The sequence below is a fragment of the Aquarana catesbeiana genome, linkage group LG06 (genome assembly GCF_042186555.1).
Source record: "Aquarana catesbeiana isolate 2022-GZ linkage group LG06, ASM4218655v1, whole genome shotgun sequence".
Taxonomy (NCBI): Eukaryota; Metazoa; Chordata; class Amphibia; order Anura; family Ranidae; genus Aquarana; species Aquarana catesbeiana.
In genome coordinates this window covers 265168266-265194812 of record NC_133329.1, presented here as the reverse complement: position 1 = coordinate 265194812, position 26547 = coordinate 265168266, and the positions used below count along the sequence as shown (strand labels likewise).

Here is a 26547-nt window from a genome sequence, read left to right as displayed (position 1 = left end):
ACATGAGCACATACTGTAGCCAGTCTGTGGGAGCCAGATTTCTTGTTGGTTGGTAGGGATCACATACTTATTTTACTTACTGAACAGTTTGTGTTTTTTCTGGATTTTTGGTTGATATTCGGTCTCTGTCATTTAAAACACACCTCTTATAAAAACTATAGACCCTTCATCTCTTTGTAAGTGGGCAAACTTACAAAATCTACAGGGGATCAAATCATTTTTTCCTTACTGTATAGGTGTATAATTCTACATATAGTGGACTATTGTGTTTAAGTGGTGGGAGAAACAGAAGTTCTCAAACTGTCAGTGAAGATCAGGGGCCATTTTAAAGCCAGCATACCCTGTTTGATCATCAGAAAGGCATTACAGACTGAATGGCAGCAGAGCGCACTTCAAGGGAACATCACTGTTGTAGCCACTTATGTGACTCGTCTGATGCATGCCATCCCATACCAAACCCTAGCCAACACGGATTTCGAGTAGTGGGTGGAATTTTTGTAATCATTCAAAAGATTTCAGGATTTAGACACAAAAAAACATACTGACTCTGTATAACTATCCAAGAAGATATTCGAGTGCTCCAAGACCGAAAGGTTACTTGCATCCTTTGATCCTCGTAAGAAGTTGCTTAAGGAGGTTCCATGCTGGCCAATTAGGTAGCAGAGCTTGCTGAACTTTGTTGCCATGTCCTGCAGAAGCTGAACAGCTGTTAAAGTGCCCAAATTGTCTTTAGCAGAAAGAAAGCAAATAGAATGCATGGGTTACTTAAAAATGTTGCTTCCAACAGGATTTTTAAAAAACAGGAAGATTCCTGATTTCCATCAAGATTTTTTCATAGGATATCAAGTATTGAAAAACTGCAATTTATTTTAAATCATTAATTAAAGCGGTTCTTCAGTCTGACAAAAAAAAAAAAAAAATTAAAAAGTCAGCAGCTACAAATATGGTAGACGCTTACTTTTAATAAAAGGGCACTTTACCTGTCCAGGGATCTAGCACTGTCCTCACCAGTCTTTAGGTCCCCGGTGCTGGCCTCTTTAGTTTGGGAAGCAAGTTGTGCCACCTTGTGGCTTCACACCTGGCTTCCCACTGCGCATAACCGTGCCGTGCTGCGCTTTGTGAAAGGTCCCACAGCCTTCTGGGACCTGTAACGTGTTGTGGGCAGAGAGGGAGGGAGGCGAACTTTCACTCAGATCACCTAGGCCACGTGTCAACACAAGGCCCACAGGCCAAACCTGGCCCACAAGGTCATTTAATTTGGCCCTCGCCCCTCTCCTGCAGCTGTGGCACCCTTCTCGTCTTCACCCCCACCTTGTCTCAGCAGTCGATAGCAGAGAGGAGGACAGAACTCCTCCTCCAGACCATGCTCATTCTGCTTCCCAGCTCCGCCCCTTCTCCTTCCCAGCAGCAGCACAAAGTAGGTGGGGTGCACTGTGATATAAGGGTGGGTGGGGGCTCTTGATATCTGATGTAAAGGGGGTTGGGGTGCTTTGGACATCTAGTCTTCGGCCGGCCATACACGGTTCGGAACCGTTAATGGGCAGGCTGAATGTACCAAGCTGATCGATCGAGCAACTTGAGTACAACCAGCCTGCCGGATTCTCTTACGATTATCACTAGTGGCTGTTATAGCCGCTAGCGATAATTACTGTCTTCTCCCAGCAGGGACAGCTTGCTACGTCCACGCCTGCCAGGAGCAGATAATTGCTCGGCAGGAGAGATTTCCCTGTCAGCACTGTCTGTGGTGCAAGAAAATAAATTTGCACCGTGTATGGCCTGCCTTACAGACAAAACCGGCCCTTTGAGGACATCCATAATGCTGATGTGGCCTGTGCTGAAATGGAGTTTGATACCCCTGGCCTAGGCTGTCCGAGCAGAAGTGGAAGCGAGTACCTGTCAAAACCAGGTACCCCCCCCCCCCCAAAAAAAAAAAAATACAATGTGCCAAAAGTAGAAGAGGAGGGGGAGGAGGTAGAAAAGCAGAACTTCCCTTTTGGTTGAAGTTCCGCTTTAAAATGGCAGTTTATTTCCAAAAATGTTATTGTGGTCAGGACTGCTAACGGCAAGAAAACTAGCACTGTTAATTTGGCATTTTTTAGCTGCCAGTCTGAAAGAGCGACATGTACATCTGAAAATATTAGCTGGTGACTTATTTGTAACATGTTTGCTTATATATTATTCAGGAGCAAAGAGGAAAGTTTTGTCTCGTGGGTCCTACAGTTATATAAAAATATTCACCGATTCAGTTGGGGAAACCACTGAACGTGTAAAAGTTCTTCCCAAAATTCACTGGCGACGTCCTGACATTTTTATTTCACTGTTCTAACAGTCCGGCGTGTCCCCCTGCACACTGCTGCAATCAACAGACCTGCATATGGTGGGTAAGTCCTGTTGATTGGAGCAATGTGTAAGAGGACATACCGGACCTCAGGAGACCTGGCCCACTGTACTGTATGTGCAAGTGGCAGTCTGACTCTCCAACATGTTGCCAGCACAGGGAATGTTATCCCTTGGCTGATACACAGATAGTAAAACTACCTATAAGGGGAGGATGTTTATTACTGTATATTCAGCCTAACTGCATTACAGTAATGAATGAAAAAAGTTAATTTGGGCTTTAGGCTGCAATTAGGTCAGAATTACAGAGCTACCATTTAAGGGAAGTGGTTATATGGGGGGTTTTGGGACTTTAAATGAGACCATGAAGTGGAGCGAATTCCATGAAATGCACGCATCAAGCTTTTTTTTGATTATTATGAACTTTCTGCAATCATTAATGATTTTAATATATATTTTATGATATGGATTACAAGTCAGCTCACAACAATTATACTTTATACTGCAATGTGTTATTCATGACATTTGTGTATATAAAAGTTATAATCATAATATGCCATCATGAGATCTGTATATATATGAAAGAATAAATGTGCCATCATGCATTTCACCACTTTACCAGCTATGTGTCACGTGCTTCATTTAAAGCTCCAAACCTTTTCCTTTTAACTACCTTCCGCCTGTCGTGTAGACAAATGAGGGCTTGCAGGATCCTCTCTCATTCTGGGACGTCATCCAATGCTGCACCAGTCTCGGCGCAAAGCGATTGCTGGCGCGCTGTGTTCCTGGGACACGGCATGACCCGGATCTCAGCTCTTTACCCATGTGATCAGCTAATCAGATGTAAACAAGGAAGTGCCGGTAATGGTCTCTCCTCGCCTCACACAGAGTGAGAGGCGAGGAGAGCCGATCAGCGGCATCTCCACACAGGGAAGACCTGTACAGATAATCAGAGCAATCATCAGTGCAGCCCCAACAGTGGTGCCAATCCGTGCCCAGAAGTGATGCCAATCTGTGCCCATTAGTGATGCAAGTCAGTGCTGCCTTTTATTTCCCCTAAGTGCTGCCCATCAGTGCCACCTATCAGTGCCCTTCAGTGCTGTCTCATCAGTGTAGCCAATCAGTGCCCATCAATGCAGCCTTATCAGCACACATTAGTGAAGGAGGAAAATTACTTATTACAAAATTTTCTGACAGAAACTAAGAAAAACTTTTTTTTTTCAAAATTTTCAGTCTTTTTGTATTTTTTGCCAAAAAATAAAAAACCCAGAGGTGATTAAATACCACCAGAAGAAAGCTCTATTTGTGTGAAAAAAGTGATACAAATTTAATTTGGGTACAGCGCTGCACAACCGCGTAATTGTCATTCAAAGTGTGACAGCACTGAAAGCTGAAAATTGGTCTGGGCAGGAATTGGGTAAAACTGCCCAGTATTGAAGCAGTTAAATGCCATTCAAGGGAAAGTATGATTACTGTAGTGTTTACCATAAACTTTTTTTTTTTTTACATGCTTACTTACTCTTTCATATTTTGTCTTTGCAATAAATGTGGAGATTTGTAGATCAGCCTATAGGGGGAAGGTAGATTAGCTACTAAAATTACTAGACCTAACTGCTTAACTACTGCTTAGTAAGATGCCAGCCACACAATGAGTGCACTGTTTTCAATGAGTCAGCCAACATTAGATTTCAAAATTGAAACCAAATAACACTTACAGGTCTTACCTCTCGCCAACCTGTGCTGGACAGTGAAAGGGAGAAGCACAGACTAAAAAGCTCATCTATTTGTCACTTCTATCAGCAAGCACCCCGTTAGCACAACACCACTGCGGTACAACTGACTGGCATCTTGTGCTTTTTCTCCCTCACCAAGTCTGGGCTCTGCTGTGCAACGGATTTCAAGTCAAATATAGACCTATGGTTCTTGTGTCCTAAGATCCTGCTTTATATCTGCTAGGAGTTCAACTTTAAGGACTCTCATACTTATGCATTGGAATTTAAAGCGGAACTTCACCCAAAAGGAAAAGTTCAGTTCTCTCCCCCCCCCCCCCCCTCCTTTGGCACTTTATTTATTTTTTTGGAGGAGAGCTGGTACCTCATTTCGCCAGGTACCTGCTCCCTCACTTCCAGTCAGATCGTTGCAGCCCCCACTCCTTCCCCTGCAGCTTTCTGAGACATATCACAGATGCCGCCACCTGGACTTGAAACCAATTGAACAATCGGCTCAGGTGAAGACAGCGCTAGATCCAGGGACAGGTAAGTGCCCTTGTATGTAAAGTCCCATAAAACAACTAAATCCATCCTCCTTTCATAAGAATGTTAAACTATAAAAAAAAACAAATAACCCCTTGTCCTTGGTGAGACTGCCCCATAAACAGCCACCCCCTAAGACCCCTTTCACACTGGGGTGGTTTGCAGGCGTTATTGCGTTAAAAATAACGCCTGCAAAACGCCCCTAAACAGCCTCCGCTGTTTGTTCAGTGTGAAAGCCCGAGGGCTTTCCACACTGAAGCGGTGTGGTGGCAGGAGAAGAAAAAAAACTCCTGTCAGCCGCATCTTTGGAGCGGTGAATTCACCGCTCCTAAACAGCTCCTGCCCATTGAAATCAATGGGACAGCGCGGCTATACCGCGGTAATACCGCGGCTATAGCCGCGCTATACGAGGGGTTTTAACCCTTTTTCGGCCGCCAGCGGGGGGTTAAAACCGCACCGCTAGCGGCCGAATACCGCGGTTAAACAGCGCTAAAAATAGCGCTGTTTTACCGCCGACGCCCCCTACCGCCCCAGTGTGAAAGGGGCCTTACTCTGTATAAGACATATATTGGTTATGCCATGGGTTCACTTTTATTAGGTGTGAAAAAACAAACACGTACCTAGTCCTAAAAGGGGTCTAAGAATCTGTGACTTGACATCACTTAGAAGACAATAAAAATTCCTCTCAGTTGCAGCAAGCTCGTGGAGGTTTCCAATGTAGCCCATCATATTTTGGTCTACAAGAGCCAAGCAGCTATTTGCACCAGTGTAAACATTGCAGATGTATCCCAGCTTGAAGACATAAAAGAGAGTAATCTAGATTATAAATAATACATTATGTGATTATAATTAAAATCTAATACAACCAACTCCATGGGAAAAGATTACTGGCTAAAGAGACCACAGCTACAGTAGGTGACTGCGATATTGTGTCAATCTCGCCGCATTTCTCAGCGAGATTTGACACCTGCGAGCTCCGTCGCAGGAGCCAGCGCCGAGATGGCTCACTCATCAGGAAAGGAAAACTTTGTTTTCCTTCCGCGATGAGTGACAGGCAGTGCTGACAGCTGTCTGGTATGAATCCTGAGGGGGAACGCCGCTCCAAATTTTAAATGAAAAAACCGGCGTGGGTTCCCCCCCCAGGAGCATACCAGGCCCTTAGGTCTGGTATGGATTGTAAGGGGAACCCCCTAAGTCGAAAAATCGTCGTGGGGGTCCCCCCAAAATCCATACCAGACCCTTATCCGAGCACGCAGCCCGGCCGGCCAGGAAAGGGGGTGGGGACGAGCGAGCGCCCCCCCCCCTCCTGAGCCGTACCAGGCCTCATGCCCTCAACATGGGGGGTGGGTGCCTTGGGGGAGGGGGGCGCCCTGCGGGGCCCCCCCACCCCAAAGCACCTTGTCCCCATGTTGAGGAGGACAAGGGCCTCTTCCCGACAACCCTGGCCGTTGGTTGTCGGGGTCTGCGGGCGGGGGGCTTATCGGAATCCGGGAGCCCCCTTTAATAAGGGGGGCCCCAGATTCCGGCTCCCACCCTATGTGAATGAGTATGGGGTACATGGTACCCCTACCCATTCACCTAGGGAAAAGTTTTAATAAAAAAAAAAAAAAAAACAAAACACAGTATACAGGTTTGAAGAGTAATTTATTAGGCAGCTCCGGGGTTCTTCTTCCGACTTCGGGGGGTCTGCTTCCGACTTCTCCCGGTGTTCCGCCTCTTCTTATGGGCCCTGCCGCTATCTTCTTCCAGTTCTTTTGCCAGCGAGGGGCTCAGTCTACTTCTCTTCTTCCGATGTTGACACAACGCTCTCTCCGGCTGGAATGCTTTGTGTGAGCTGCGGAGCCATTTATATAGGCGGTGACCCCGCCCCCTTGTGACGTCATGTTCCCAGCATGCGCAGGGACTCTGGCGTCATAAGGGGGCGTGACGCCAGAGTCCCTGCGCATGCTGGGAACATGGCGTCACAAGGGGGCGGGGTCACCGCCTATATAAATGGCTCTGCAGCTCGCACAAAGCATCCCAGCCGGAGAGAGTGTTGTGTCAACATCGGAAAAAGAGAAGAAGAGGCGAGACAGCGGCGGCGACAAGACGGCGGCGACAAGACAGCGGCAGCAGACCGGGCCCCTCGCTGGCAATAGAGCTGGAAGAAGATAGCGGCTGGGCCCGGGAGAAGAGGCTGAACACCGGGAGAAGTCGGAAGGAGACCCCCGAAGTCGGAAGAAGACCCCGGAGCTGCCTAATAAATTACTCTTAAAACCTGTGTACTGTGTTTTTTTTTTTATGGACACTTTTCCCTAGGTGAATGGGTAGGGGTACCACGTACCCCATACTCATTCACACAGGGTGGAGGGGGCCGGGATCTGGGGGGCCCCTTATTAAAGGGGCTCCCGGATTCCGATTGGGGGCGCCCCCCTCCCCCAAGGCACCCACCCCGCCATGTTGAGGGCATATGGCCTGGTACGACTCAGGAGGGGGGGCGCTCGCTCGTCCCCACCCTCTTTCCTGGCCGTCCAGGCTGCGTGCTTGGATAAGGGTCTGGTATGAATTTTGGGGGGAACCCCACGCCGATTTTTCGGCGTAGGGGTTCCCCTTACAATCCATACCAGACCTAAGGGCCTGGTATGCTCCTGGGGGGGAACCCACGCCAGTTTTTTCATTTAAAATTTGGCGCGGCGTTCCCCCTCAGGATTCATACCAGACAGCTGTCAGCACTGCCTGTCACGCATCGCGGAAGGATAACAAAGTTTTCCTTTCCTGATGAGTGAGCCAGCGCGACATGCAAAGTACCCTGTCGCCGAGAACCAGCGCGATGGTATCGCGCTGGAAACACAATCTCGCGGTCAGGTACTGTACTACTGTACCTTCTTCATGGAAAAGGTCAGCCTTTTCAAAACTAAACAGTTTAGGCAATTCACATGTCAAGTAAGCATTAGAAGTCTAAAACAATCATATCATAAAGCGAATTAAATTTTATGGTTGGCCTCGCCCCTCCTAAGAAACTGGTCTATGAGACAAAATTAGAGATGTTGTAGAGAGAACAGGGTTAGAGTGTGGAATATTTGCTCACCTGGCTACAATTGAATAGCTGAACTGGTGTCTGACTTGTTTGTGCTCCAATTGGTTGCACTGCTGCTTGGTGTCCACTGCAATATACAACAGGCTGGAACTCATCTTTTGCATGAGCCAGAAAAAGAGAATGATCCTGTCCAGCGGCTATAGTCCACACACAGCCATCTTCACACACCTACAGAAGAAAGGCCCATTCCAAACAAATGATATATACAGGGTATATATGTACATACACATACAACTCCTATTGCTACATTAGACACCTCTCCCTTCCACTGTTCTGCACTCAATGTCCTGATCAAGCTCCCGCAGTGCTGATGGACATTTCGGTGGAGGAGCAGGAGTCAGTCTGATCTGAATGCTTTTCTCAACCAGGATGCAATGTTAAACCACTGATAAACTCAGGCTGGCACCCCAATTGCTGTAACATATATTGGCTTGGATTGCTTCGCTATCTGGACATTTTAAGTCATAAATGTGGATTATTTCCCTATATGTATATAGATTGTTTGCTGTGAGACACAATTTTTTTGTGTACTTTTATTTAATCAGCACACTACATTTATCACCTTTGAATACACAAATCATGATCACTATATACGTAATCTGAGGTGGGATTATGTGTTTGTGTTAGTTATTTATATGATGATATTTAATAGTTTGGGTTAAGGCGATTGTAGAGGCAGAAGGTTTTTTATCTTAATGCATTGTATGCATTAAGATAAAAAGCCTTCTGTGTGCAGCTCCCACCTCAGCCCCCCTAATACACACCTGAGCCCCATCTTGTTCCAGCAATGTTGTAGATCCAGCAATGTCTCAGCTGCCGTGACTCCCCTCCTCATTGGCTGAGACAACAGTGCGGTGCCATTGGCTCCCGCTGATGTCAAAGTCAGTGAGCCAATGAGGAGAAAAGGGGGGCAGGGCCAGGCTGCGGCTCTGTGTCTGAAAAGACACAGGGAGCTGTGGCTCAGCTTGGGATGTATCTCTCTACTGTGGGATTATCCTACTACATCCAGATCAGATGACCATCCAACAAGTTGGTCCAATGCTGCAGAATTAGCCAAATCACCTGAAGCTCCAGGATATTTATTGGATATTTATTGGAAGATGGGATGAGTCCCCTGCTCGCAGAACTTTTCTCTAGCCCAACAAGCTAGCATCCGTCATGAGGATCTTACAAAAGACAGTAAGTATAGACTTTCCAAAATCCAGAGCTGGATTCCTGAGCCACTAAGGCAGGGTCAACCAGTCCAGAGACTGGACCGCCTTGTCCCATAATGGCAGAATGTTGCACTGCAGATACCTGGAATGGAACTGGGCAAAAAGAACTGCCTTGATGGAGGCTGCCAGGCCCCGGACTCTCATGCAAAAACAGATGGCTTCTAGACTGGAGAGTTTGAACCTAAGTCCAGAGAATTGTGATGTGTCATTTCCATTCACAATTTCTGATGATGCAGGATCCACCTGAGCCACTGTAATGTCCGAACGGTCAGAGACATGTTGCCCTATAGAGCCATGCTGACAGTTCTCTTAAAGTAGAACTATAGGCAAAACTCTTTTTCACTTTGCATAAAGTAAGGAAAGGTTAAAATTCCTGTCATTTTTTTTTTTTTGCTTCTTACGTCCCATTGGGGAGATTTACCTTCACTTCTAGGGTCCCTCTTCGGCTCTCCTGGCTCTTCCCTCCTGCCGAGTGCCCCCACAGCAAGCAGTTAGGTACGGGGCACCCAAGCCAAGCCGCAGCTCTGTGTGATCAGACCCAAAGCCGCGGTTTGGCCCCCCCCCGTCTCCTGATTGGCTAACTGACTTTAATTGACAGCAGCGGGAGCCAATTGTGCCACTGCTGTGTCTCAGGCATTCAGGAGGGAGAATCTCGGATGGTGGAGGCACTCATGTACATGGCTGGATAGAGAGGGGGCTAAGGTAAGTATTAGGTGGGCTGCCTCACACAGAAGGTTTTTTATCTTATTGCATTGAATGCAGTAAGATAAAAAACCTTCTGCCTTTACAAGCAATTTAACACAAGGAAGGCTTTAGAAGCACTTTAATAATGAAAAAGTCACTCCCATTCAGAATTAATATTCAAAAAGGTACAAAGTGGAACAAACAGCTATCTCTTCAGAGCAGAAACAAGTAGGAATCTGTAAGAAAGTTCGTTAAAATCCCTGCAATGTACATAGATCACCCAGAGGGCATTTTTTTCTCAACAAAAGTGGAGTTACTCTTTAACCGAAAGTCATCCACATAACCCACAAGGGGAATGCTACGAGAATGCAGCAGGGATAATACTGGGGCCAGTACCTTGTTCAATACCCAAGGCGCAGTCAAGAGGCCAAAGGAAAGGACTATAAACTGGCATGTAGGTAAGCTTCTTTGATGCTCTATACTCCGTCTACCCATATTAATCCTAATTTATGATGGACAATTTAGTCCTCCTTTCCCCGAGGGGTTCCTACCCGCTGCACTTGATGCTCCGATCATGTATTTCCACTGTCTTTTAGCACTGTACCATACTGTAAAATTTGCCTTTTTTTATTCTTCTTTTGTCTGCCTATGTGTGTTTGATAACATAATTCAGTTGTATTGTGTCAAACCTTGTTTGTGTCTTATTCTATAATAATAAACCAGTTGATTATTGCAAAAAAAAAAAAAAAGACATTTTTCCATATACAGTAAAATGGCATGCACACCTAACAAGTGGTCCGGAGCAGGTTTTCAATTGGCACAATGCTACTGCTGAATACCAGAATCAAGAGAAAAAAATTGATATCTCCTTCTGTGTTCCTTTTTTCACACTGCCATGTTGTGTCACAGAATGGATAAATGATCCTTCGGATATGTCATCAGGACACTGCACAGTAAGTGCACCTTAACTACAGAAGTGACCCTTACCTTGGCAAGCCGTGGCATAGTTGTTGGAGACTGCATGTGACCCAGCTGCCCTGAAACATTGCTTCCCCAAGAATAAACCTGCAAAGCAGAAAACAAAGCTTAGGCATACACAAACTGATAATTACTTGGGGGCTCATTCACACCACACACCATGTGTTCCAGATGCATACAGAAACACGTGTTTTTGATGTGCTCTGGTGCATTTTTTCCCCTGTTTTTTTCCCCATCTCAATTGGGGACATGTGCGTTCTGCCTTATTCCAGATGCGTTCCATACAGAAAAAAAATGCAACATTTTCTACATTTGTTGACTGTCCTGGAACACCCTGCATTGGTGTGAACTAGGGTCACTGGAATCCATGTTAAACATAGTTCATGCATTTTTGATGCAGAATAAAGAAAAATCTCACTGGACTGCATCTGGTGTGAACCAGCCCTAAATGCAAATAAAAGTGGCTAAGAGGTTAGCTCTCCTGCCTTGCAACACTGGGGACCTATGTCCAATTTCCAAAAGGAACACTATAGACAGGGTGTTTGAAGCCCCTAGAGAAAGCTCACACATAAACCAGGAGAGCAGACAGTTTCTTTCACTAAGATTAAATTTGCATGTAATCCAACATATCAGGTCAGCATTTACATGGTTACATCGAGCAATAAACAAAAAACAAAACAAAAGTATATATATATATATATATATATATATATATATATATATATATATATATATATGAATGAGAGAGAGAGGGAGAGAGAGAGCGAATAATAAGAAAGGGATATGAGAAGTAGGGATATGCAGGCGTCAACCGCATTGTCCCATGGGGCAAAGCAAAAAAAAAAAAAATGTAAACCCAGAAGTAGCTTTCTGAAATGTCCCAGGGATCATAGGGTGTCTGCAAACAAGAATGTCTACATATAGAACCCAGCATATCCAAACAAAAGTTGAGTCCACCCTATCGGGGTGGACGCAACTTAGAAATTAAAACTAAATAAAAACAATATAGAAAATACAATATTATTAAATATAACCAATCCAACCAGGACTATCCCTGGTGGCCTGACAGGCATATGGAATTAATGCATAAAGCATAATGGACTGAAGAAATGAAAGCAACCAAAAAGAAAAGAAGTCTGGAAGAGAAGAGGACAAGAAGAAAAGGAGAAGAGGAGAGGAAGAGAGTCCACAGGGAGCGTGCCAGGGGAGCCTTAAATCGAGGGAAGCATACTTTCAAACCGGGAAGGCTGAGTACGTGTAATCCATGGCTGCTAAATTCTAAGAAACTTGTAATGCGTGTCCAACAGAATGGTCGTCAATTTCTCATTCAACAGGACATCATTCATATGATTTTTGACCGCCTTAAAGCGGAGCACAGAGATTTTCCATGCCTTGGCAATAGTTAATTTAGTTGCAGTAAAAAGATGTTGTGCCAACTGCCGTTCTGGGCATAGCAATTCGACAATTGGTTTACCGAGAAGGGCTTCATAGGGGTCTCTTTTAAGGTTAGCATGAAATAAAATTACGAAGATGGGCGTAGACCTTGACCCATAGCCTGCACTCCCTCGGGCATGACCACCAAACGTGCCATGGAGACTTCTTGTGAGCATCCCCAAAAACAGAGAAGGGAGCAAGTTGGGATAAAGCGGGCTAATCTAGCCGGCATGTAATACCACCTATACAACACTTTAAAGGCATTCTCCAATATAGGAACATTTATTGAACACTTGGAAATGGCTATAGTCATAATCTGCCAATCCTCTGGGTCTAGCTGCCTTCCCAGTTCTTTTTCCCATTGGAGATGATAGGGTCTAAGCGGATATCAGGCCTGGAGCGTGGGGTCTAGCGCTACATATACTCTCAAAGGGAGTCAGAGTAAACGAGGTGTGGTGGGATTTAATGAGTTGTTGAAGAAAATGCCTAAGTTGTAGGTAGCTATAGTTCTTGCAAGAGATATTATGAGAAGAGCGTAAGGCATCGAATGCCAGTATCCTAGTAGGGGTAAACAAGGAGTGAATGTCCATGTACCCATTCGTGGTCAACCATGAAAATTGGGTGAGAGCAGACAGTTTCAACCCACCATCCAACCAAACTGGTCCTAGAGTGTGTATACAGTGGGGAAAATAATTACTTGACCCCCTGCAGATTGTGCGAGTTTGCCCACTTACAAAGAAATTAAGGGTCTATAATTTTTATCATAGGCATATTTTAAATGATAGAGACAGAATATTAACCAAAAATCCAGAAAAAAAACAACCCATAAAACAAATGCTATAAATTAAGTTGCAGTTCATTGAGTAAAATAAGTACCGTATTTATCGGCGTATAACACGCACAGGCATATAACACGCACATTCATTTTAAGAGGGAAGTTTTAGGAAAAAAAACTTACATTTTAAATAAGGAACTTGGAAGCAAAATAAGGATCAGTGCCCATCTGCAGCCTCACCATTGCCATCAATGCAGCCTCATCAATGGCCATCTGCAGCCTCACAAGTGCCATCAATGCAGCCTCATCAGTCCACATCAATGCAGCCTCACCATTGCCTTCAGTGCAGCAGCCTCGCCATTGCCATCAATGCAGCAGCCTCACCACTGCCTTCAATGCAGCAGCCTCACCATTGCCATTAGTGCAGCAGCCTCTCCATTGCCATCAGTGCAGTCTGATTGATTCCCATCTGCAGCCTAGAGGGGACAGGGAGGGTGGTGGGACAAGCGCCGACAGATTACATACAGTGAGAATCTCCTTTGATAGACAGGATAGTGATCCAATGGTGGCCCAGGAGACAGGACTTCCTATTATAGAGGCCGCCAAGTAAACAGGAGATTCTCACTGTATGTAATCTGACGGCGCTCGTCCTGCCCCCCCTCCCTGTCCCCTCTGAGGCAGCTAAAATTGAAGTATTGGCGTATAACACGCACATGCTATTTGCACCCGATTTTCATGGTGAAAAAGTGAGTGTTATACGCCAATAAATACAGTATTTGATCCCCAAGCAAAACATGACTTAGTACCGTACTTGGTGGAGAAATCCTTGTTGGCAAGCACAGTGGTAAGACGTTTCTTGTAGTTGATTACCAGGTTTGCACACATCGCAGGAGGGATTTTGGTCCACTCTTTACAGATCTTCTCTAAATCCTTAATTTTTTTTGGCTCTCTTGGCAACTCTAAGTTTCAGCTCATTCCATACATTTTCTATAGGATTAAAGTCTAGAGACTGACTAGGCCACTCCATGACCTTAAAGTGGTTGTAAAGGAAGAAGGTTTTTTATCTTAATACATTCTATGCATTAAGATAAAAAAAGCCTTCTGTGTGCAGCAGCCCCCCAACACTTACCCGAGGTCCCTCTCTGTCCAGCGATGTCCATGAGTGTCTCAGCCATCCGAGATTCTCCCTCCTGATTGGCTGAGACACAGCAGCGGCTGTCAATCAGAGTCAGCTAGCCAATCAGGAGAGAGAGGGGCAGGGCCAGGCTCCGTGTCTGAATGGAAACAGGGAGCGGTGACTCAGCTCGGGTGCCCCCATAGCAAGCTGCTTGCTGTGGGGGCACTGAACAGAAGGGAGGGGCTAGGAGCACCGAAGAGGGACCCGAAAAAAGGAGGATCCTGGCTGTTCTGTGCAAATCCAATGCAACAGAGCAGGTAAGTATAACATGTTTGTTATTTTTATAGGGGAAAAAAAAAAAAAAAACAAGACTTTACAATCACTTTAATGTGCTTCTTTTTGAGCCACTCGTTTGTTGCCTTGGTGGTATGTTTTGGGTCATTGTCATGCTGGAAGACCCATCCATGACCCATCTTCAGTGTTCTGGCTGAGGGAAGAATGTTGTCGTCCAAGATTTTACAATATATGGCCCCAGCCATTGGCCCATCAATGCGGCAAAGTCGGCCTGTACCTTTAGCAGAGAAACTGCCCCAAAGCATCATGTTTCCACCTCGGTGCTTGACTGTAGGGATGGCGTTCTTAGGGTCATAGTCAGCATTTTTGTTCCTCTACAGTCAAGCATTGAGGTGGAAACATTATACTATGGGGCTGTTTCTCTGCTAAAGGTACAGATTGACTTTGCTGCATTGAAGGGCCAATGAATGGGGCCCTGTATTGTAAAATCTTGGATGAGAATCTTCTTCCCTCAGCCGGAGCACTGAAGATGGGTCATGGATGGGTCTTCAAGCATGACAATGACCCAAAACATACCACCAAGGCAACATAGGAGTGGCTCAAGAAGCAGCACATTAAGGTCATGAAGTGGCCTAGCCAGTCTCCAGACCTTAATCCTATAAAAAATTTATGGGGGGAGCTGAAACTTCAAAATTGCCAAGCGACAGCCGAGAAACCTTAAGGATTTAGAGAAGATCTGTAAAGAGTGGACCAAAATCCCTCCTGAGAGGTGTGCAAACCTGGTCACCAACTACAAGAAATGTCTTACCTCTGTACTTGCCAACAAGGGTTTCTCCACCCATACGTTGAATGAAATATATATATACATGATGCAAGTACTTGCATCATGTATATATATATTTCATTCAACGTATGTGTATATGAGGTTTGAGTAAGCGCTGACTTTAAAGCAAAACGAATTACCTTTTACGTTCCTGTCATACCTGTGATGTAATTTTAATGCTTCAATAAAGATACCAAGGAGTGCAGCAATATTCCAGATTTTGCATGTTACTGTATCTCACAGATGAGCCGTGCAGCACCCTGGGTTCCATTTCACAACATGTGAGAGTCAGTCACTCACCTAGAGCGGCATTTCTTTGGAAGTACTAAGTTATGTTATGCTTGGGGATCAAATTATCAATTATAATCATCAATTATTCTACTCATTGAACTACAACTTAATTTATGACATTTGTATCATATGTTTTTTTCTGGATTTTTGGTTGATATTCTGTCTCTATCATTTAGAATATATCTATGATAACAATGATAGACCCTTCATTTCTTTGTAAGTAGGCAAACTTACTAAATATGTAGAGGATCAAATAATTTGTTTCCCCACTGTATTCATGACTGTGGTAAGTCATGAGACTGTGAGCTCCTTTGGGAACATTCACGGATTTGAATGCTTAGTGCATTCTGTAATATGCTACAGAATATGTTTACAATATTTAAATGCATATCTCTGACATTCTTAAAAGTACTTTCAACCATTATATAGCGAGTAGTCTGTTCTTATCACAGCACGTAACTTTGCATCAGACACGTCTAAAATATCTCCTCATTGTCAAACACTTTCAGAATAAGAATAAGTTCAGGAAAGATGCCCACACAATTATAAGTTCAGTTTCTGATACCTGCAATTTCAGCAGATATATATGATGATTGGTCTGCCTATAAAGTACCTATAAGTGCAAAAGGGGCCCCTGATTTCTCCTTCGCTGTTATCTACTAAATTAAAATTGCTTTCTCATATAATGACTTAAAGCGTTGGAACCACAGCAAGCAAAAGATTGGTATTGTTTGTTGGTTGATATGGTTTAGGATTGCCATACACTCTGAATGAGAGAAAATTAATAGATTCCTTTATCCACGCTAAACAGCAAGCATGGAGGAAAGTATTCTGCTGACTATTGTATTGAGACAGCTGCAGCTGACAGTTTTCCACCTGGCTCCTTGGATTTTAAAATTCTGAGCAAAATATAGCCAGTTTCAGCCTGGCAATATAGCCGATTGCAGGCAACTACATAAACCTCCAGACTTTGGGGCAGAAAAGTTGTGCTATGGTCCATAGGTGCAGCTCTGGAATTTTTGCACAGACAACTACTTGAAAATACTGTCAACCTATCAAGTAAGGTAGAGATGGAAGCCCATACTATGTAGGGTTACATCACTAAGGCCGACCATACACGGAGCAAACTTCTTTCCTGCAACCATGGATCAACACAGACAGTGTTGATGCGGGAATCCCTACTGCCGGGCCAATGTCCTCTGCCGGCAGGGGAAGAAGTTCCGTGCCGGGAGAAGACAGTGATTTTTGCTAGCGGCTATAGCAGCGATAATCGCAAGGAAATCCGGCAGGCTGGTTGTACCCAAGTGGATTGATCAAATCGAACCGTGTATGGCCTGCCTAAGAGACATTCTTCATACTTATCAAAGAGGAAATAAAAGGAGATTTAGACATTATAGATCTTCTAGGTAGATGTTTTAACCAGAAACAAAGCCTATATGTAAAATAACAGGCTAATTTCCACATGTGCAGTGGGGTAGTAGCACTGATTCAGTAACAATTTTAAATTTAAACCAGTACCCGGGTTTAGATTTAAATATAAACCTGATATAGTAAATTGTGCAATGAATATGGATAATGTTACTTAAAATAGACATAAATAAAAAAACAGATTACCTGAGATCTTGCTGTAAGGGCAACAGAATGGTGGCTTCCAGCTGCCAGCTGCACCACCTCCTTGCCATCCATGCTGCGAACACATAATGGCTGCAGCCTGTAAAAAAAGAAAAAGTACATCAATTACTCTAAAGATCAGTAAATTTAGGGGCTAATGCAGCTGTTTAAAATTAAAAACTACTTTTTTTTTCCCTTTTACTTTAATTATTATCTTTGGATTTTACTGATGCAACCACAGATAAGACCACTCAGTAACCAGTAATTAAAGACAAGAACCTTTATTTTATTTTTAACTTTATTGTTTGACTTGTTATGTCGTATATAACAAACAATCTTAAAGAGTATCTTAAAATATATGTTTGATCACAAGTTTTGATTATCCAGTAATGAGAATCCCAACCTCTAAAAGAAATGTGTTTTTTGTCTCAGTAAGAATACACACAGATTTTTAATCTCTCTTAACTACATGGTGGTACGTGCATTATTGATTGAATGTGTGGTTGTGGTTTTACTTAGGGACATTATTATTACCATGAATACACATAAACCCAGAACAATGCTGCAGGAAGCTTATTAAAAAATAATGAAGGCTATTTAAATTACAGTAAAAATACAAAATCCAGTACAGGAAAAGAAAACAGGAAACTTTATTTTATGATGTGTTTACTCATATTTAAAAGTGCACCTAATGTTAACCTCAAACATAGCATACTTTCTTACCTGATGCAGTAATGGTCTGATGCTGCAGCTGTCCCCCACTGCCTCTAAGCCCGAGAACTGAGTGATCATATGATTGCCGATTGCTCAGTTCTCGGGTCTGCCCCTCCAGAACTCACTGAAGCACCGAGCAGGAGAGGGGGTGGGAGCAGGTGGCTCAGGCTCTCAGCAGCATGCTGAGAGCCTGAGCCAGCTGCCAGTCAGATCGACATTATTGCCAGGATTCTCCCAGGGACAGTAGCGGATCTGTTAATCAGCTGACAGTAGACTTTAGCCCCCTATCGGCTAATTCTGGGTCACAGGAGGGCAGAAATAAGTGCACTCCGGTAAGCAACATGAGAAGTATGGCCAAACCAGGTTTGCCCATACTTCATTTTTATGAATGCATTAAAAAGAGGAGATGCAATAGTGGGATGGGCTCCTATACAAAATGGTTCCATTTGGACTACCAATAATCTGAAGAAAATGTGCCAAGCAAGTAATACAGGGGCTGGCGCTGATGACCTCTTTGTAAAAATACTATAATTATTTTTTTAAAAAGTCAGGGTTCCTAATGGGTGTACCTCTTCAGTGTTAGTTGCTAAGAAAGCACAATACATTAGCATTGAAAGGCAAGACATCATCATTTAAAAAGAAGTCACGGGCAGCCCCCATATTTCTTTCCTAAAAACATCCAACATATCAGTCGGTTAAAGTAATACTAAAAGGTTCAGATATTTTGTTTTAAAAATAACAAACATTTCATACTTACCTGCTCTGTGCAACGATTTTGCACACAGCAGCCCTAATCCTCCTCTTCTCAGGTCCCCTGCCGGTGTCCTGGCTCCTCCCTCCTAAGTGCCCCCAGAGGAAACTGCTTACTCTGGAGGCACTTGTGTGCACTTGCTCCCAAATCTCCTTTGTGTGTCTGCAAGACACACCGAGTGTGGCCCAGCCCCACCCCTTCCTGGGTGTGATTGACAGTAGCGGGAGCCAATGAGGAGGGAGAGACCCGAGAGAGCTGCTGCTCTCGTGCACATCGCTGGATCGAGATTGGGCTCAGGTAAGTAATAGGGGAGGCAGAGGGGGGAACTGCATACTGAAGGTTTTTTTACCTCACTGCATAGAAAGCATGAAAGTTTAAAAAAAAAAAAAAAAAAAAACTTCAGCCAATAGAACCACTTTAACTTGCTTCCAAGCTAATTGGCTCCTGTGTGTGTCTCTATGGCAGCAAGTGGGCATTTTAACCTGAAATCCCTGTTTGTGGCAAGGACAAAGGTAGATGGGTCAATGTTCTCAGTAAAGGGCTGTGGAATATATTTGCCCTGAGAAAAAAAACAAACACATGTAGTATTGTATAATAGCCCTACCAGTCAATTTAAAGTCGCATTTTACCTTGGCAGGACATCCCCATGTCCCAGCTGACCCTCTTTGCCTCTCCCCCAACTCCAAACTTCAGTCCTTAGACAGGGCAGTAATACATCTGCCTCCCCGCTATTAGTGGGGGTCAGTGCAACTGTTCTCATCCGTGCTCTCCCAGCCTTTCTAAGGAGCCTAGGGGATACTAAAAACAAAAAGGCAAATCAGATTAAAAAAAACAAAACAGTGTAATCAATACCCAAATGTAATGGTACTGGAAAATATTTTATCCAAAGTGACTTCATAATATTGTATATAAAGCCTAGGAACTTTAACGCGTTACAATTAAAAGATTACCTTGAGAAAGCAGCCCTGGCAGGGAAAGTCTTCTGTTTCCGGCTTCTGCTTCCTCCTCTCTAATATCCACCAAACTGGAGCTTTTCTTGCCTTGCATGGACTCCAGTTTCACTTGTTCTTCTCTGCTGTCCTTCAACCCTTCCTGTGTAGCGGAGGCAATAGCAGACTCGGCATCCCCTAGAGTTCCAGAATAAAAGTTCATCACCTTCTTGAGCGACAGAGCCCCAGCTTCACACGTGGCCACCACTCGAAAGCCCACAGCTGATGCACAGGACACTACAAGGCTGTTCAGGGCTGATGTTGAAGTAGTAGCAGGACTGAGAAAACAGTCACTTAATTCTTGCAGCATACCCTCCTGGGCCTAGATCAAGGGAAAGAATATGATTAATTCATAAAAACAGAAAATATTACACGGTTTTTAACTGCAATCCAGGGATCAATTTTAGAGATTTTCTCTCACTATCACAGGGACAAAAAATAAGGGAATATCAGTACCAGGGCACTGACAACAATAAAATGCCTACAGGGGAACTAGCCTTCCCTTACTGAAAATATTACAAAAAAAAAAAATCTATCCCGGTTGGATATTTTCACTTTCAGTCTTGTGAAATCTTAACTACAACAAAGTGAGAGAAAATACAGTGCATCCGGAAAGTATTCACAGCATTTCACTTTTTCCACATTTTGCTATGTTACAGCCTTATTCCAAAATGGATTAAATTCATTATTTTCCTCCAATTTCTACAAACAATACCCCATAATGACGTGAAAGAAGTTTGTTTGAAATCTTTGCGAATTTATTAAAAATAAAAAGCGGGGAAAAAAAAAAATCACACATACAGTGGGGATTATTCAGATCCCCTTCAATTTTTCACTCTTTGTTATATTGCAGCCATTTGCTAAAATCACTTAAGTTCATTTTTTTTCCTCATTAATGTACACAAAGCACCCCATATTGACAGAAAAACACAGTTGTTGACATTTTTGCAGATTTATTAAAAAAGAAAAACTGAAATATCACATGGTCCTAAGTATTCAGACCCTTTGCTCAGTATTTATTAGAAGCACCCTTTGATCTAATACAGCCATGAGTCTTTTTGGGAAAGATGCAACAAGTTTTTCACACCTGGATTTGGGGATCCTCTGCCATGCCTCCTTGCAGTCCCTCTCCATTTCTGTCAGGTTGGATGGTAAACGTTGGTGGACAGCCATTTTTAGCCATGTGATATTTTAGCTGTGTGCTTAGGGTCATTGTCTTGTTGGAAGGTAAACCTTCGGCCCAGTCTGAGGTCCTTAGCACTCTGAAGATTTTTGTCCAGGATATCCCTGTACTTGGCCGCATTCATCTTTCCCTCGATTGCAACCAGTCGTCCTGTCCCTGCAGCTGAAAAACACCCCCACAGCATGATGCTGCCACCACCATGCTTCACTGTTAGGACTGTATTGGACAGGTGATGAGCAGTGCCTGGTTTTCTCCACACATACCACTTAGACTTAAGGCCAAAAAGTTCTATCTTGGTCTAATCAGACCAGAGAATCTTATTTCTCACCATCGTGGAGTGCTTCAGGTGTTTCTTAGCAAACTCCATGTGGGCTTTCATGTGTCTTGCACTGAGGAGGGGCTTCCGTCGGGCCACTCTGCGATAAAGCCCCGACTGGTGGAGGGCTGCAGTGATGGTTGACTTTCTACAACTTTCTCCCATCTCCCGACTGCATCTCTGGAGCTCAGCCACAGTGATCTTTGGGTTCTTCTTTACCTCTCTCACCAAGGCTCTTCTCCCCCAATAGCTCAGTTTGGCCAGATGGCCAGCTCTAGGAAGGGTTCTGGTCGTCCCAAACGTCTTCCATTTAAGGATTATGGAGGCCACTGTGCTCTTAGGAACCTTAAGTGCAACAGAATTTTTTTTTGGAACCTTGGCCAGATCTGTGCCTTGCCACAATTCTGTCTCTGAGCATTTCAGGCAGTACCTTTGACCTCATGATTCTCATCTGCTCTGACATGCACTGTGAGCTGTAAGGTCTTATATGGACAGGTGTGTGGCTTTCCTAATCAAGTCCAATCAGTATAATCAAACACTGCTGGCCTCAAATGAAGGTGTAGAACCATCTCAAGGATGATCAGAAGAAATCGATAGCACCTGAGTTAAATATATGAGTGTCAAAGTAAAGGGTCTGAATACTTAGGACCATGTGATATTTCAGTTTTTCTTTTTTAATAAATCTGCAAAAATTTCAACAATTCTGTGTTTTTCTGTCAATATGGAGTGCTGTGTGTACATTAATGAGGAAAAAAAATGGCTGCAATATAACAAAGAATGAAAAATTTAAGGGGGTCTGAATACTTTCCGTCCCCACTGTACATAAGTATTCATAGCCATGACACTCAAAATTGAGCTCAGGTGAATACTGTTTCCATTGACCACCCTTTAGATGTTTCTACAACTTGTATGGAGTCCACCTGTGGTAAATTCAGTTGGACTGGACATGGACACACACCTGTCTATAAAAAGGTCCCAACGTGCATGTCAGAGCACAAAGCAAGCCATGAAGTCCAAGGAATTGTCTGTAGACAGTATTGTTTCAAGGCACAGATCTGGGGAAGGGTACAGAAAAATGTCTGTAGCATTGAAGGTCCCAATGAGCACAGTGGCCTCCATCTTCCGTAAATTGAACAAGTTTGGAACCACCAGGACTGTTACTAGAGCGGACCGCCTGGCCAAACTGAGCGATTGGGGGAGAAAGGCCTTAGTCATGTAGTTGGCCAAGAACCCGATGGTCACTCTGACAGAGCTCCAGCATTTATCTGTGGAGAGCGGAGAACATTCCATGAGAACAACCATCTCTGCAGCACTCCACCAGTCAGGCCTGTATGGTAGAGTGGCCAGACGGAAGGTAAAAGGCACATGACAGCCAGCCTAAAGTTTGCCAAAATGCACCTGAAGGACTCTCAGACCATGAGAAACAAAATTCTCTGGTCTGATGAAACAAAGATTGAACTCTTTGGCCTGAACGACAAGCATCATGTCTGGAGGAAACCAAGCACCATTCATCACCTGGCCAATACCATCCCTACAGTGATGCATGGTGGTGGCAGCATCATGCTGTGGGGATGTTTTTTTAGCGGCAGGAACTGGGAGCATAGTCAGGATCAAGGGAAAGATGAATGCAGTAATGTACAGAGACATCGTTGATGAAAACCTGCTCCAGAGCGCTCTGGACCTCACAACAACCCTATTCACACAGCCAAGATAACAAAAAAGTGGCTACAAGACAACTCTGTGAATGTTCTTCAGTGGCCCAGCCAGAGCCCAGACTTGAACCCGATTGAACATCTTCTGGAGAGATCTGAAAAAAGCTGTGCACCATTGATCCCCATCCAACCTGATGAAGCTTGAAAGGTCCTGCAAAGAAGAATGGGAGAAACTGCCCAAAAATAGGTGTGTCAAGTTTGTAGCATCATATTTAAAAAGACTTGATGCCGTAATTGGTGACAAAGGTGCTTCAACAAAATATTGAGCAAACGCTGTGAATACTTCTAATGTACATGTGTTTTTTTTTTTTTAATAAATTTGCAAAGATTTCAAACAAACTTCTTTCACGTTGTCATTATGGGGTATTGTTCGTATAATTTTGAGGAAAATTATGAATTTAATCCATTTTGGAATAAGGCTGTTGAATAACAAAATGTGGAAAAAGTGAAATGCTGTGAAAACTTTCCGGATGCACTGTATCTCTAGTGGAGCTCCGCATAGCAGTAAAACCTGACAAAGGTTATGATTCCCCCCCCCCACCATAACAACATTTTTATTGAAAAAATTGCAAAACATACAGTTTTCCACAGATGTAGAAAACAACTAACCTCCAGACCAAAGCATATTAGAAGTGAAACATACTGAAGTTAGTATCAGTAAGCCATCACAAAAAGGTCTGTGGAGTCCAGCCCCCAAAAGTAGTGATGCACCAAAATTTTGGTGGAAAATAGGGGATTATCGGTGGTTTGCTGATAGAAAAGAAAAAGTGCTGATAATGGCACCGAAAACGCAAGCGGTTTTGCGGCACTTATGGTGTGTTTTTCATAGGTCATGTGACTCAAATACTGCATCAAAAACATCAAATACACAACAGGGGTACATTATTGATGCGTTCTTGCTGCATTTTCAATGCATTTCAATGGGGAGGTGTGTTTTTGGAGCAGTTTTGTTTTAACTGACCAAAAATGCAGCAAGCAGGATTTTTAACTCCACAATGGAAGTGCAATGAACCAGCGTTTAGACAATACATAGAATTTAAACGGATGCATTTTTCTTGAGCTTTTCTTGCACTAAAGGTGCCGATAATGGGCAAAAATAAATTTATATTAATTTCAATTCATGATATTAATTAAAAAGTCGAATATAATACAATTATATATAAAAAAAATATATATTTTTAAAAACTGTAATTTTTGGTTTCGGCCAAGTACATCCTGAATTTTCGGTTTTGGTACCAAATCAAAAGGGGGTACTCATTCTCTCATTATTCTTATGAGAGAAAAACTAACATAAAAACAGCAACGTAAAATACTAAAAATAAATAATAACCCCTTTGCGTCGTTCGTACGCAAATTTGCATTCATGGCTTGAAGGGGTTAAACCAGGGTGATGCCTGCAGCTGCAGGCAACACACTGGTATTGTTTTTTTTTATTTAGAGCCAGTGGTTGGCTTTTTAGCGATAACAACCGATGGGTCTAAAAGCTGCTCAGCTGTTATCCTAAAGGAGCGGGAGAGGACGTCCTCCCCCCTCCTGCTGCTCTTACCGGGCCTCCCGTCCCACCGGGAGACCCGAGCCACCAGCCGGTGCGTCCGCCGCCTAGGCTGAGATCCGAACAAAGCCGGATTCGGCTTTGATCAGGTCTCCGATGTAAAATCCCGGAAGCGAAGTCACAACGTCACTTCCGGCTGCCAATGGCGCCGATTTTAAAAACATTACAGTATTCAAAATCTCCAATTTTGGCAATCTGAATACTTTTAAGAGCAAAAGGAGGGATTTGGGGGTCTTTTAGACCCTCGATCCCTCCATAAAGTGTACCTGTGACCACCTATTACTGTCACAAGGGATGTTTACATTCTTTGTGAGAGCAATAAAAGTGATCAGAATTTATTTTATTTTTTTTTAAAGGGACAATGTAAAAATAAATAAATAAGAAAAAAAAAAAATTCTTAAAGCGCCTCTGTCCCCGCGTGCTCCACGCAGCAAAGAAAAACGCATACGAAAGTCACGACCACAAATGTAATCGGTGTTCAAATCACACATGTGAGGTATCACTGCGATCGTCAGAGTGAGAGCAATAATTCCAGCAAAAAACCTGCTCTGTAACCTGGTAACCGTTAAATTTTTTTAAAGCGTTGCCTATGAAGATTTTTCTTTTTTTTTTTTTTAAGTACAGTAGTTTGTCGCCATTAAACAAGCACGCGCAATTTCAAAACATGACATGTTAGGCATCTATTTACTTGGCGTAACATTATCTTTCACATTATACAAAAAAATTGGGCTAACTTTACTGTTTAGTTTTTTTTTTAATTCATAAAAAAATTATTTTTTTCCCCAAAAATTGTGTTTGAAAGACCACTGCACAAATACCTTGTGACATAAAATATTGTCACGATCGCCATTTTATTCCCTGGGGTCTCTGCTAAAAAAAAATATATATAAATGTTTGGGGGTTCCAAGTAGTTTTCTAGCAAAAAATACGGATTTTAACATGTAAGCAACAAATGTCAGAAATAGGCTTAGGCATGAAAGGGATAATAATAAAAAAATTAAAAACCCCTAGCACATTCATATAAAATAGGCCCAAGCGAATAGGCCCTACACCTGCTGTGGAACAATCTGGGTCTATAATTCTCATCACCAAACCCACCCCAGACAAAACTGGCAAGTAGACCTCCCCAGGATCCTGGGATAGAAGGGCAAACAGTATACTAACGACTACCTAACTCAGGGAATCTCACTATTCACTCCTACTGTGGTAGTGTAGCGAGCCTCACAGGACTGGACACCCAGAATTCATACTGGAATGTAATCCAAGGAACTAGGACAGGTTCTAATCCTTTAGCACTCTATCAAAAAAAAAAAATTAGCTTGGACTTTCACTTTAATCTCTGGAAGTCCAATGGAGAGATCCATCAGGTGGGGATTTTGAAAGTGACAAATGCGTCAAACAACTAATATTGCACTGAATTTTAGAAAATCGTAATTGCTTTATTGAGCTTTTTGTCTTGTTCCTTTGGGGGTGGGAATTACTAGGAACTTTGGTACTCATGGAAATCTTCCCCAAGCCATCTGTGCTTACAGGCAAACATTGGAATACTGTCTAGAAATATCAACACTTATGCAATTTATTTGTTTACCAATTACAATCAACCTTTACCAAGAGTATTAGAGCTTGCAAGTTTACAAAAGGATTTCCATTTGTATCTGAATGATATTGTCAGACTTTGCTTTTTCTGAAAACCCCCTTTCATGTAAATCATTTACATTTAGTTGACACTACCTACTAAGCTGGTTTCTAATAACAGAATATCTACCACTTAAGGCTCCATTCACACTTGTACAACTTCAAAGTTGTGCTGACTTTGGAGTGCAACTTTGTCGCAACTTTGGCTTTTACCAGTAATAATGGACAACTGTTGCATTGTATAACATTCATGTATGACTTTCATGCAACTTTTGAGGGTTAACACTGAAGTCTATGGCCCACAAGTTGCATGAAAGTCGGAACAAAGTAGTGCATGAACTACTTGGTAGTCGCTGCAACTTTAAGTCACACATACTTGTATATGAATTGGTATCATTGGAAAACATGGGGAATGACTTGTCGTGTGACTTTGGTGTCCAAAGTTGCATGACAAGTCGCACAAGTGTGAATGGAGCCTAAATAGAGAGGGTCTCTGCTCTAGGAATGCCTTTTCTTATATACCACACAGGCCAACACGCAAAATTACCTGGCACAATGCCTTATTCGATAGTGCTGTGGTCTTGCAATGGGGTTGAATTTACATTACAATTTGCACAACAGAGGTATGTTAGCCCCTGGATTGAAGAGCTTTTCCCTGAGAGTTCTGGTTTTCATCCACAAACCCAACACATCCTCACCTGAAAGTTCTTGTTAAGAAGGGGTTAAAGCCATTTTCTGTAGGGTCCCCTAGGACAGGAACCAATATAAAAACTGTAAAAGGCTGTGAATTATGCTGGTGCTACATTAAC

The 26547-nt window shown here is 43.2% G+C and overlaps 1 protein-coding gene across 1 annotated transcript in view; it reads right to left on the bottom strand.

Moving 5' to 3' along the window:
* Nucleotides 1-26547, bottom strand: part of ALS2 (alsin Rho guanine nucleotide exchange factor ALS2) — a 119130-nt gene that overhangs the window by 59463 nt on the left and 33120 nt on the right. The window contains exons 5-11 of the mRNA XM_073633301.1: nt 19302-19662; nt 18981-19149; nt 16890-16986; nt 10551-10628; nt 7657-7833; nt 5210-5381; nt 547-727 (exon numbers count right to left, since the gene is read on the bottom strand). Of these exons, the coding sequence (XP_073489402.1) occupies nt 547-727; nt 5210-5381; nt 7657-7833; nt 10551-10628; nt 16890-16986; nt 18981-19149; nt 19302-19662 (1235 nt within the window). The remainder of the gene's footprint in view (nt 1-546; nt 728-5209; nt 5382-7656; nt 7834-10550; nt 10629-16889; nt 16987-18980; nt 19150-19301; nt 19663-26547) is intronic.